Genomic DNA, 13,506 nt, shown 5'->3' on the forward strand with positions numbered 1-13,506 from the left:
TCCCACCTGTATCTCAGTGGGCCATTGCCCCTGTGAATGAGCAGCCCTAGTGTCGCCACCACAGGGTCATGTCTTTCAGAAGTTGTCATAATGTCATCAGGTCTCGACACTTTCTACTTTGTAATAAATAACAAACTAAGGGCATTTTTTTAAAAAGTCTGAGCTCCTTAGCTGGATAGTTTATGGAAGAGGAGGAGGAAGAAGAGAGCAGAGCAAGAAAAGCCCACCAATTAATTGGTAAACGCTTGCAGGTTTCTCTGGCCCAGCCCAGGCTGGAGAGGAGATTGGCTTTGCTGTCGATAAACAAGTCCCTGGTGCAGCATCAAAGCTGTTCTCCTTTATCAATCGTGGCCTCCCCTTCCCGCATGTTCCTGTAACTTACCAAGCATTTATGACATTGATTTTACAATTGGGCTGTTAACCCTCCCGCCCCTTCAGGCCTGCCAACCTTTTTGGCCTGAGCTGTCAATCAGATGTTGTCCAGCCAATCAGGAGCATCCCTAAGAAGAGCCTCTCTAGATTCTCACCTGTATCCCAGCTAAACCTTGAGAGAAGTCCCGTTGCACTTGCCATTGGATTTGGTTTAGTGTAGTCACCTCTGTTTCAAACGAACATGTCTTTTTCAAGGCATGCAGAACTTTGTTGACATGGAGTCTGACATCATAAATTGAAAAGTGAGTGTTTGTGCATGTGTGTTTTAAGTAAATCATGGCACATTCTTCCAAAAAGTTATTTCTCCTGAGACTTCTGGTAAATATGACTTCTCCATCTTTTCCCGAGGGGGAGCTGTTGGCTAACTGTGCAGTCAAGAATCATGAAAAAAGAATGAAAAGATGGGGATTGCAGAGGGTAGAGGGAGACCAAGCAGCTACAGCCTTCATCTGCTGCTGAAGATGAGATGAGATGAATGAGATGGTGGGTGGAGATGTGGCCAAGTGTCCTCCGAGGACGAGGAGCAGGGGAAGATGGCCTGGGATCTGTGGGCGAAAGATCAGGCTGTGCAAGGTGCTAAGTTGCTTGTAGCAGTATCTCAACAGAAGTGCCCCAGCGATGAAGTTGCCACAGGATACTGGTGGCTGGTGATCTGTTGCCACCTTCCCAGGGACACAAGGTCTCAGAGGGCAAGTTCAGATCAGTGGCACTTAGAAGCGGAAAAGCCCTAGGGCTGCAAGACAGCTGCTTGGGTAGCAACTAATATCCTAAAAGGCAGGTGTGGAACTGGGGCTTGCCGAGCCCAGCTGCTGTCTGGACTTGGGCTAAGATCAAGATAGCAAAAGCCACTGAGCACGCTGTCTGTGGGCTTCTACAGACAGGATGAGGTAGAACTTTCTGAGGGGGAGTTGCCAAATCGAGAATATGGCTGGTTCTCATTGGAAATATCAAACTCATGCTTTGCATCTACATATTCTTGGTCTAAAACCAACCAAGTCCAGGGAGCTCTCAAGTTTGGGGTAGAGCAGATGGGAATGTGGGGACCTGTCTTATGCTTGGTGGTCAGAGTTGGCACTGGGCCTGTTTGGAGATTTAGCCCTTCTGTTTTACTGGTTAGGGAATGGGACTGACGCTTATGAGAGTCCTGCAGAGGAGGGATGCAGCCACTAGTCTTCCTGGGGACATTGTGGTGGTGGTGGGGGTGTCCAAGCCTGTAGGTTGGCTCTCTGAACCTTGTAGTTTTCAGAGATCTTCTTTGCCAAAGTAGATGCATGGTCAGTAAAAGCAGCAGCAGGGATTTCTCTACATCAGCCAACTTGTCCTAGTTGTCCATCCTCTTTTTGAGGATGCTAAACATTCCTCCACTTTGTCCCTACCTGGTGTCCCCCTGTCCCACCGACAGTGCAGTCAGCCCTGGATGACTGTGTGTGGGTCATCTGTATGTGGGAGGCACTGTGTTCTGTGATCTCTTATGGGGGCTGGAGAGGTAACAGCCCTCCTGCACTGTGGCTCATTGCCGGCCCTGACTTGAAGCTGTGCTGACAAACCGTGGACATTTGAACTGGTCTCCAGGGGTAGAGCAGAGGGCCACCTGAAGTCAAAGACGTGTGCTCCTGATCCCTTTTCTCCGTGCCCCTCCCCTTGCTTGGACCCGGCGGTGATGCCCACAGGTGCTGCTCGCCCTCTGCGCGCCGGCCTGCGTGGGGCGAGGTCCCCAGGCCTGCCTTGTGCCCGGCTGGCCCTGGGCTCTGTGTTGTGGGTGTGGACAGAAGCCTCTTAGAGCGTTCCGTGTGCGCGGGACCTTAGCCTCGGCCCTCCTAACCTCTTTCCTTTCTCTCTCTCTTTCCCTTCTCTCCCTCCTCCCCCCTTGCCTCCGCCCTTCAGGTCCGATCCGTACTGGGTGCAATGAAAGCTCCACGCAGGCCTTACCATGGAAGGCTGTGACTCGCCCGTCGTCTCGGGGAAGGACAATGGGTGCGGTATCCCTCAGCACCGGCAATGGACTGAACTCAACAGCACCCACCTCCCCGACAAACCCAGTAGCATGGAGCAGCCCACAGGCGAGAGCCACGGGCCCCTGGACGGCCTGAGGGCCCCCTTCAATGAGCGCCTCGCGGAGAGCAGCGCCTCGGCCGGGGCCCCCGCCGAGCCCGCCAGCAAGGAGGTGAGCTGCAACGAGTGCGCCGCCTCCTTCGCCAGCCTGCAGACCTACATGGAGCACCACTGCCCCGGCGCGCGCCCGCCGCCGCCCCTGCGAGAGGAGAGCGCCAGCGACACCAGCGAGGAGGGCGACGAGGAGAGCGACGTGGAGAACCTGGCCGGGGAGATCGTCTACCAGCCCGACGGCTCCGCGTACATCGTGGAGAGCCTGAGCCAGCTGACCCAGGGCGGGGGCGCGTGCGGCAGCGGCAGCGGGCCTGTCCCCTCGCTCTTCCTGAACTCTCTCCCCGGGGCGGGGGGCAAGCAAGGGGACCCTTCGTGTGCTGCACCCGGGTACCCGCAGATCATCAACACTTTCCACATAGCCTCATCCTTCGGGAAATGGTTTGAGGGCTCAGACCAGGCTTTCCCGAATACCTCAGCCCTGGCGGGGCTCAGCCCCGTCCTGCACAGCTTCCGCGTTTTTGACGTGCGACACAAAAGCAACAAGGATTACCTGAACAGCGACGGTTCTGCCAAAAGCTCCTGCGTATCCAAAGATGTTCCCAACAATGTGGACCTGTCCAAATTCGATGGCTTTGTGCTCTACGGCAAGAGGAAGCCCATCCTGATGTGTTTCTTGTGCAAACTCTCCTTCGGGTACGTCCGTTCCTTTGTGACCCACGCGGTGCACGACCATCGAATGACCCTGAGTGAAGACGAGCGGAAAATTCTTAGCAATAAGAACATCTCCGCTATCATCCAAGGGATCGGCAAAGACAAGGAACCCCTTGTAAGTTTTCTGGAACCAAAAAACAAAAACTTTCAACACCCTTTAGTTTCCACAGCTAACCTCATAGGCCCCGGACATAGTTTTTATGGTAAATTTAGTGGCATTCGAATGGAAGGGGAGGAGGCTCTCCCAGCCGGCTCTGCCACTGGCCCTGAGCAGCCCCAGGCTGGTCTCTTGACCCCCAGCACCCTCTTGAACCTTGGCGGGCTCACCAGCTCGGTCCTGAAGACCCCCATTACCTCAGTCCCCCTGGGGCCTCTGGCTTCCAGTCCTACCAAATCCTCAGAGGGCAAGGACTCTGGGGCAGCTGAAGGAGAGAAGCAAGAAGTGGGCGACCCCGATTGCTTCTCCGAGAAAGCAGAGCCAGCCGAGGAGGAGGAGGCGGAAGAGGAAGAGGAAGAAGAAGAGGCGGAGGAGGAGGAGGAAGAGGAGGAGGAGGAAGAAGAAGAGGAGGAAGAGGAGGGTTGCAAAGGACTCTTTCCAAGTGAGTTGGACGATGAGCTGGAGGACAGGCCCCCCGAGGAGCCCGGGGCCGCGGCAGGTGGTAGCAGCAAAAAGGACCTTGCTCTCTCAAACCAAAGCATTTCTAACTCCCCCTTAATGCCTAATGTGCTCCAGACCCTGTCGAGGGGCACAGCTTCTACTAGTTCTAATTCCGCTTCTTCCTTTGTTGTCTTTGATGGTGCGAACAGGAGGAATCGTTTAAGCTTTAACAGTGAGGGCGTCAGGGCCAATGTGGCAGAGGGCGGCAGGAGGCTGGACTTCGCTGACGAAAGTGCCAATAAAGACAATGCCACAGCACCAGAACCAAATGAAAGCACAGAGGGCGACGATGGGGGCTTTGTCCCCCATCACCAGCACGCTGGCTCCCTCTGCGAGCTGGGGGTTGGGGAGTGCCCCTCGGGGAGTGGCGTGGAGTGCCCCAAATGCGACACGGTCCTGGGCTCTTCCCGCTCGCTGGGCGGCCACATGACCATGATGCATTCTCGTAACTCGTGTAAGACACTCAAGTGCCCCAAGTGCAACTGGCACTATAAGTACCAGCAGACGCTGGAGGCACACATGAAGGAGAAGCACCCGGAGCCTGGGGGCTCCTGCGTCTACTGCAAAAGCGGGCAGCCCCACCCCCGGTTGGCACGAGGCGAGAGCTACACGTGTGGTTACAAGCCTTTCCGCTGCGAGGTGTGTAACTACTCCACAACGACCAAAGGCAACCTCAGTATTCACATGCAGTCCGACAAGCATCTCAACAACATGCAGAACCTGCAGAACGGAGGCGGGGAGCAGGTCTTCAGCCACACCGCTGGGGCGGCAGCGGCGGCGGCAGCGGCAGCAGCAGCGGCGGCCAACATCAGTAGCTCCTGCGGGGCCCCCTCGCCCACCAAACCAAAAACCAAACCCACGTGGCGGTGCGAGGTGTGCGATTACGAGACCAACGTGGCTAGGAACCTCCGCATTCACATGACCAGTGAGAAGCACATGCACAACATGATGCTGCTGCAGCAGAACATGACCCAGATCCAGCACAACCGCCACCTGGGCCTGGGCAGCCTGCCCTCGCCCGCAGAGGCCGAGCTGTACCAGTACTACCTGGCCCAGAACATGAACCTGCCCAACCTGAAGATGGACAGTGCCACCTCTGACGCCCAGTTCATGATGAGTGGATTCCAGCTGGATCCCACCGGGCCCATGGCCGCCATGACGCCTGCTCTAGGTGAGGCTGACCACGTGTTTGTCTGTTTTAACGGTAGGCAGTTCACTGGGGAAAGTGGAGATGGGCTGAGGGAGTCCAGTTGGTTTTTACCTCCTTGAGTTGCCTTGTGTAAAGTGGAGTGTCTTCCAATCAAGTCTTTTTCCCTCAAGAATCCCCTGAACTCTGTGTACATATGGAAGATCTTATGCACTCAACAGAGCTATGATTGTACTCTGGCTACATAGGGCCAGGATTAAAATTTAAGTGTTTCCTCTAGTTTTTGGCTTATGGTCAACCTTCCTTTCTATTCCCATTCTGTCCTTTCTCTCTTTCTCAATTTGAAAAATCGCCATAATCACTCAAAACTTTTGGGTTCCATTAAATATTTATTAAAACTTACAGGAAACTGTAGCTGGGACAATCATCTCAATAAGAAGAATAGGGACAATTATCTCAATAATTTAAATCGGGACAATCATCTCAATAAGAGAAATTTGAAACCGTAGCATACCTTATTCCAATAACCAAAGGCTGGTTTTTCTGCTGAACTGAGAGGTACCCAGAGATTTCTCAAAGTTCTCCTTGTGTTTATGAGGATCTTGATGAAAGAGATGTGTTCTTCTTTATTATTTTGGATGATGGTGATTAGTGTAGTTGGGAATTAATTGGGAATTAAATTGCCCTGGGGACATCCTAATGAGTGGTGTGATAGATGAAAAATGAATGAATTGTAAAGTTGTCTGTCAAAGAAAGCTAAGTTTTAACAGCAGTTGGGAGCTGGTTAATGGAGCCTTTTGCTGCCATGAGTGGTAGCTGTGCTTTAGAGGAGCTGGCCTTGTCCAGTCACTAGTTTGTTAGTTGGCTGTTGCTGTAACAAATGCCAGAGATAGTCAGCTTATAAAGATAAAAGGTTTATCTTGGCTCACAGCTTTGAAAGCTTCAGTCCACAGTCAGTTGGCCTCACACTCTTTTGGGCCTGTGGTGAGGCAGTACATCAGGGCAAGAGTACAGGGCAAAGGAAGCTGCTTATCTCATGGTGATCAGGAAGTGAGAGGAAGAGGGAGGCCAGGGTCCCCGCATCCTTTTCATGCGTACATGCCCCTATGGGCCTGAAGACTAGGCCCCACCTCTTAAAGGTTCTACCACCCAGTAGTGCCACATACTGGGGAGAAAGTCTTTTGACACACGGGCCTTTGAGGGACGTTTATCCAAACCATAGCATCAAGTCCTAACATTTGGCTTAATATATCTACAATAAAGGCCAAGGGTATCTAGGATCTGGATGCCGAAAACTGGGTCTGTAGGTAGAAAGAGTCACAGCCACTTTTGTGAGAACCACTTTAGCAAGAAAGGTTACAGACTGGTTGGTGAAGGCCATCATGGTGGTTGAGCCACTCTCGCACCCACCTCTTATGCCTCAGTCGGGGGTCCTGCTTGATTTCCACTCCCTGACTGCTAACTAACCCTGTTGGGATCAGCTGCAATGGCCTGAGTTAAGAGCAATGAGTTGTTCTTGGCAGCAAAGTGTGAGCAAGTGCCTTCATTTGGAGATGGTTTAGGTGAATACCAGAGGGTGAGACCTCACTGGCCGGCGGGTCTCTGTTTGTCTGGTGTTTCAGTGATAATATTTTTTGCTGATGGATTATATTTGAAAGCATTCTCTTTGCTTTTCCTGTTTTGTATTTATTTCACTTTGAATTTGTGATATCTTGATCCTTTATGATCCTTTATTACTAAGTGTCCTAAGGATGTCTTACCCACTGGTTAATCATAAAGATGGAGGGATCCGTCATGTTCTTTGTCTCCATGCACCGTAGAAGATGGGCTTCGATGGTCTTAAGGTTGTTTTGTTGTTGGTTTAAGCCACTTGGAATTGGAGTTTTCTAGTCTAGTGATTTAAAATCTGGGGAGGTAGATCTTTGGAGTCAAGCAGACATGATGTGGATGGAACAAAGACAGAAAATGGAGGGGTTCATATTGGGTCAAACTGAGGTCTGTTTCATTACCTTGAAAATGGGTCATGAAGGCTTGAATTGCGAAGGAGAGAAACGATTTTGCTTTTCTACCAAGTACCCATGACTCTGCAGTCCATCACGCATTATCCTGGGTATTGTGGTAGATACGGAAGAAACAGAGGAATGAATCCTGGTGTTCTAGACACCTGCGGGAGAGCCATACATAATTCCTGAAGAGAATAGAGCTCTTGCCTCCAGGGACTTTATCCAGCTCAGTTAAGAAGGGCCCTTGAGTTTCCAATGTCACCACTTGTCAGATGAGGTGAGTCTTTGGAGATATCCTGTGCCTTCCTTGGGCCACGAGGTCTGTTGAGATGATGACAGTCACAAAGCTTGAGTGGATGTGGAGGGTGACAGGAAGTGTCAAGAGGGCTATAACTAACTGCGGTTGGATAACCTCAGTAGGAGAAACCAGCATATGCAAATGAAAAAAAAGGTGTAACTTCCAGTTCTATCTGCAGCTCTACTGATTTTTTTTTCTCTTAGGCCATTTATAAAATAGCTCTAGGTGTTACTAGAGATCGCTGGGTTTTGCAGGTGTAAAGAGGGGTTTTGTGAAATATTCTCCTGCTTACAGTTTTGTTCTCATGGTTCCTTACTTTCCAGAGGACTTTAAAGTTAGCACCCCTTGCCCTGATCTGGTTCAGCCACTCTTAGTAGACAGGATATTAGACTTGAGACCATGTGAATGTCTTCCCAGACATCCCTTCAGCTGAAATTAGCACAGCACATTGCACTGAGGAAGGGTTGCTTATGGGGCATCTGTGTGTTTCCTGAGTAGCCAGGCAGCCACAGAACACCTGCATGAGGCTCTGCTTCTGCTGTTCATCCTAGGATGTGTTTTGTAATCCACGTGCTTCTCTCAGGCTGTAGTTCCTGGTGGGCTCACGTGCCAGGGTGCAGATCCCCAATACTAAGGTTGGTTGTGTGGAAGGAGATGGCGCCTGCTCCTTTCTGAGACTGTTCCAGCCGGGTTGAGAGTGAAGACCTGCTGAGATCCTACTCAGGAAGGGATCCCCTCCCAACTGGGTGAGGTTCCTCCATCTCATAAGTTCCTCCTAGCCCCATGAATTTGTGATTTGTGGGATCCTAAAGCCCTGGCGTTCCTCTGCGGTCTGTGTGAGTTTGGGCTTGCCTGTCCCCGGCTCCTCTCACCACTCCTGTGTTCTATGATTTGCATTTCATCTTAAGAGCCTGGGATGGGAACAGGGTCTTCTTTTCTCTGAGCGTTCTAAGGACTTCCAGTTTCACTCAGGCATCCAGCAAGTGACAGCTGAATTTCTCTTCAGAGCAATATTGATGCACTGAGGTTAAATTTAAAAAGTGGGAAAGATTTGCTGCTTCAGGTGGTTGGCATCAGAAACAAATATATGTTTGCTCCTTGTCTTACCCTCTGGGCAGTTTCTGCTTTAACTAAACACCGTGCATGTTATGTGAATGTTGCCTGGCCTTTGTACCCATTAAGGGATAGAGTGGGCTTTTTTTTTTTTTTTTTTTTTTTTCCTTTTTCTCTCTTGTCCTAAAAAGAATATCATAGTTATGGCTCCTCTCATCAGGAGAGATGGCAAAAGAGACAGCAAGCAGGAGGCTTCCTAAGCCTTCCGGAATGCATGTGCGAAGATTTCTGTGGCTTGCTAGAATGTTCACAGGCTTCAAATGCTGCCGGTCTTGCTTAGTGGAGCCTGCGCTGATCTTTTCACGTGAGGTACCCTGAGTTGTGTAAATAAGAAAATCGTTTGGGGAAAAAAAAAAAAAATCTTTTCTTTGATGAACCACTAACTTGGATTCTAATCAGTCATTAAAAAAATAAATAAATAACCTCAGCCCAACCGCATGTAAAAGGTCAAGTTTAAATATCAGTTGGGGGTTGGGGGCAGACCTCATAGCTCAAGTGTGCTATTGTATTTAGGGGGAGAGGCAGAAAATAGAAGCCGATGCTCACCTCTCTGGGTGACTGTGTGCTTCTAAGCCACGGAGGGCAGGCAGTTCTTTCTAGGTCTTTCTCTGATGTAAATAAGAGCTTCCTGTATTCGCTTACCACCGGTAAAGGTGAGCTGATCCCAGGTGATGTGGGGTAGTAATGGACTGAGAAGGAACCTGGGTGGAGACAGAGGAAGGGGTCTTTCTCAGATCCCTTTCAGGGACTGGGAGCTGACCTTGGAGTTTCCACTGCCCATTTCACCCTGCTTCCCGAACATGTATCATTTTGGCTCTTTCTGAGCCCATCTGGCACAGCAAGTATTTGGTGCTAGGCACTGGGTAGAGGGTCAACGAGGATAAGGCTGCCTGCCCCCTGAAAGGGAGGCCAGCTGTTATGTGGCTCTGTATGTGATCATCCACGACTGACAAAGAGAACATGATGTGGCCTAGAGTAGACCTACGTTGTTCATGGTGCAGAAGCTCAGAAAAGGGAGATTGTCCTAGTGGTAAGGTGGGAGAGGGACTGGCAGCATTGACTGACAGGTAGGATATTGACTGGAGGAGCTGGTGAAGCCTAGAGCTCATTCCTGAAATCTTCACTTTAGAGCTGTGTCACACAGTATGGGGGCCACTAGCCACGCGTGGCTTTCTACATTTACATTAGTTACAATTAGGAATTCTTTTCCTTGATGGCACTAGCCACTTTGCAAGTGTTCCTTAGCCATAAAGGGCTGGTGACTATGCCCGGGACCACGTGCTTATGAAACAGTTAGTTCCTTGATTGCAGAAAGTTACGTTAGAGCTGCTTTAGATAAATCCCAGGCCCCATTGGGATTGGACATAAGGCTTGGGTCGTGGGTTGCAGCTGTACTGTTTTCTAGTTCTAGAGGGTCTTATGTTATACCCACTGAATGACACTGATGTCTGACTTTCCCTGGATCCTGAGAGAGGGGATGAATGGGGTAATTCAAGAGGTGATGGTCTGTAACTTCTCCTAGGTCCTCTTTTCTTAAGGAGGCTTATGAAGTCTTCCATATATCCCACAGAGTTCATAGGAGAGAGCCAAACACAGCGAGTGGACTTTGTTTTCCAGTTAGTAGCACCTTGTAACACTTGCAATGTGACCTTGCTCTCCTTGGATCCCAGTTGAGGGTGGCAGAGGGCTGGGTGGTGCCTCTGCCGTGAGCCTGGCCTCTGACTCTCTTCCTCTGTCCTTCCCACAGTGGGCGGTGAGATCCCCCTAGACATGCGGCTCGGGGGTGGGCAGCTGGTGTCGGAGGAGCTGATGAACCTGGGCGAGAGCTTCATCCAGACCAACGACCCGTCGCTGAAGCTCTTCCAGTGCGCCGTCTGCAACAAGTTCACGACGGACAACCTGGACATGCTGGGGCTGCACATGAACGTGGAGCGCAGCCTCTCGGAGGACGAGTGGAAGGCCGTGATGGGGGACTCGTACCAGTGCAAGCTCTGCCGCTACAACACCCAGCTCAAGGCCAACTTCCAGCTGCACTGCAAGACAGACAAGCACGTGCAGAAGTACCAGCTGGTGGCCCACATCAAGGAGGGTGGCAAGGCCAACGAGTGGAGGCTCAAGTGCGTGGCCATCGGCAACCCTGTGCACCTCAAATGCAACGCCTGCGACTACTATACCAACAGCCTAGAGAAACTGCGGCTGCACACGGTCAACTCCAGGCACGAGGCCAGCCTGAAGTTGTACAAGGTAAGACCGGCTCCTAGGGGCCCAGGCGCTGCTACCTCATGGAGTGTGGATACATGGAGACGGGGGAGCACTGGAGAGTGATGGACAGTCCCCGTCAGGGTTGCGCTGGCTGCTGCATGGCACCCTGGCCCTGGAAGGGGCAGAAGGTTCCTGTCCTAGGGTGCCCCATTTCGGGGGGCAGGTCTGAGTTACAGCAGCCCAGCACTATCATGTGGTTCCCTTCCTGCCCTGGCTTTCTTGACGCTTGGCTTTTCGTGCTCACCCTCCGATTCTGTGATGGATCTTTCTCCTTCAGAAGACGGGCTTCTTGTTTTCCATTCTTCTCCCTTCTCTGTATTTCTTTTCTGCTGGACATGTCCCCGGGATGGTTCCTTCATTTACTCTTCCAGCCAACAGGCAGACACTAAGCACCTTCTGCATACCAGAGGTGCATACCAGGTGCTCTGAGCATGCACTCACGTCAGCGTATGCAGTAGACTCACGCACAGTCGCTGCCTTCACAAAGCTTCTGTTCTTTTTTGGGGGCGGGGTGGAGAAGACTGATGAACACGTGAGCAAGTCTGCGGTAGGCTGGAAGGCAGCAGACATGCTGGGAAGAGCAGGGTCAGGGAAGGAGCCCTTGGCTCTTTATTTCCCCCGCTCCTGTATTTGATGTCCCTTTCTGTTCCTTCCCCTGATCACTGTCTTTTTCTGGGCTTCCCCTGGGCCTCTTGCCCCTCCATCCTCTTCCCCTTCCCCTTTCCTGTCCACTCCTCCTGTCTGACCTCTCCCCCATCCTCCTCTGGACTCCATGGGCGGTAACAGAGGAGGAGGGGCCCTGGATACTGTAAATAGTCCTTTCAGTTGCAGGCAGGATTGCTCCAGACGTTTCTATTGATTTTCACTGGACTTAAAACCTCACCTTTTTCTCTAATCATCCCATAATGGCTTTAGTATGAACAATCAGGTACGAATTGCCATAAATCTCCCCAGCCTGCTTCCACACGCCCTCCACTCCCTCACGCTCTCTTTCCATTCTCCTCACTTTTATTATCAGTCTCTCCTCGTTCCTTTCACACCATTGCTTACATCCGTGGGCCAAGGAGGGTCCCGTTTCTGCTGGCCCGGATCGAGTGTGACCCTTCCTCTCTTCTACTGTCATTTTAAATGGAGACCCCCAAGTAAGGAAGCCCTTCTCATCCTTTGTCCACACAGCTCTGTGCGGGGTCAGTGACTAATTCGTCTTGCCGTCACCCATTCTCAGGGTGGTGGGAGCCCTTCATACCACAGACAAGAAACCGCTTTAGGGAAAGGAGAAAAAAGAAAGCAAGAGTGAGGAAGTGTGGGTAGAATGTTCTGGAACTGTCTGCTAACTCCAGCTGTCATGTACTGGGAAGGTCTGGACAGCACGCAGCCAACTCCCGTATCTTCAGTGAGCAGGCGTCTCACTGAACTGGCTTAGTTTTGTGCCATCATTGATAGAAAAGGCTCTTTGCAGTCAGTTGAAACTGGAGATCTGACGGGCCACAGGGCGGTGTGGACATGTTCGGGAAAAGCTTACGGAAAAAAACAGTGGAAAAAAAGAATTTCCAAAGGACCCAACTGAGTAAAATGTGTACAAAGGGCTCAGTGTGGCCATTGAAGATTGTCTACAACTTTGATGAAGGGTCTTTAGAGGTGGCGCGAAGCTGGCCTCTTCCCTCCAAGGGCAAAGATTGCCGTTTAGGTTTTAAAACGTGCACGGTGAATTCTGCACGTGGCCAGAGGTTTGACTGAAAGTCGGGCCCTCGGCTTTATTTTTGAAGGACCTGGGAACCAGAGGACTTGCTAAGAATATCCCTTTTGTCCCCCAAACCATGTCCATGGATCATACCCAGAGAGTCAGGGTGAGGTGTTTCTGGGGTGGTTAGGAAGAAGCAGTCTGATTTTTCTGAGCATCCTCCTAGGCCTTATTAGTTTCTGTCTTGTTTTTTTTAAGGTGGTGGATGCTTTTGCTCAAGATATGGGGAATGAATGGGTCGAGGGGTCTTAAGTGTTGGCATGTGGGTGGAGCCTGGGAACCAGCATCCAAAGGACAGATGCCAACACAGGGTGTTCAGCTGTACATCACCAGGGTGACCAGCCCCTGAGGTTCTGGGTAGCACTTCCTACACCAGGAGCCTAAGGTCCTCAGTGTGGCCGCATCAGTCATTGGGGATGAATGTCCCTGCTTGCTGAGGCTCTGCTGGGGGTGCAGAGCTCTCCCACTCATTTCCTGGCCTACGCAGACAGCATTATCATTCCAATGCTTGCCCTGAGCCCATTTATCCCTCAGTGTGACTAAGACAAACTTCTCTTGCCACTGAGGGGGCTCCCTCTCACTGTGTTTCGTCCATCCACGAATTCGGGGTGGGGTTTGGAGGTGCTTTGAGAGTCACTTTTCCTCTAGGCCCTGGTGTGGCCTGTAGTAAATGGAGATTGATTACATGTTATTTTTCCTCTTGCTAATGTAATCCATTAGCCCGGCACATGCATAATCAGTTTAGAGCCCAGTTAACTGGATGTAATCGAGTTCTTTACTGTCTGCTAGAGAAACCGCTCCAGATGCACTGACCCCAGGAGGGCACTGGGCTTCTTCTCACTCACAGCCTGCCTTACTTGTCCCTGCTGGGCTTCCCACCCCACCCCATCCTGGTTTCCTGGCTAATTATTTATGATCGGCCAGGGAGATCCCCCCCCAAAGTTGCTTTTTTTGCTGCACCCACTGAAGTGGCCTCCCTGCGGGTCCCCTGGCCTCTTCCATTCAGCAGAGGCTTTATCCCCCTCCTCTTCCTCA

The 13,506-nt window shown here is 51.3% G+C and overlaps 1 protein-coding gene across 2 annotated transcripts in view; it reads left to right on the top strand.

The window, feature by feature from the left end:
* The window catches only part of Zfhx3 (zinc finger homeobox 3), a 241,039-nt gene that overhangs the window by 83,542 nt on the left and 143,991 nt on the right, over nucleotides 1–13,506 (top strand). For both annotated transcript variants that reach the window (XM_076839379.2, XM_076839378.2), the window contains exons 2-3: nucleotides 2,317–5,078; nucleotides 10,216–10,712. In XM_076839379.2, coding sequence (XP_076695494.2) covers nucleotides 2,363–5,078; nucleotides 10,216–10,712 — 3,213 coding nt within the window. In that variant the 5' untranslated portion in view covers nucleotides 2,317–2,362. The remainder of the gene's footprint in view (nucleotides 1–2,316; nucleotides 5,079–10,215; nucleotides 10,713–13,506) is intronic.

This window comes from Callospermophilus lateralis, chromosome 18 (genome assembly GCF_048772815.1).
Source record: "Callospermophilus lateralis isolate mCalLat2 chromosome 18, mCalLat2.hap1, whole genome shotgun sequence".
In the NCBI taxonomy this organism is placed as follows: Eukaryota; Metazoa; Chordata; class Mammalia; order Rodentia; family Sciuridae; genus Callospermophilus; species Callospermophilus lateralis.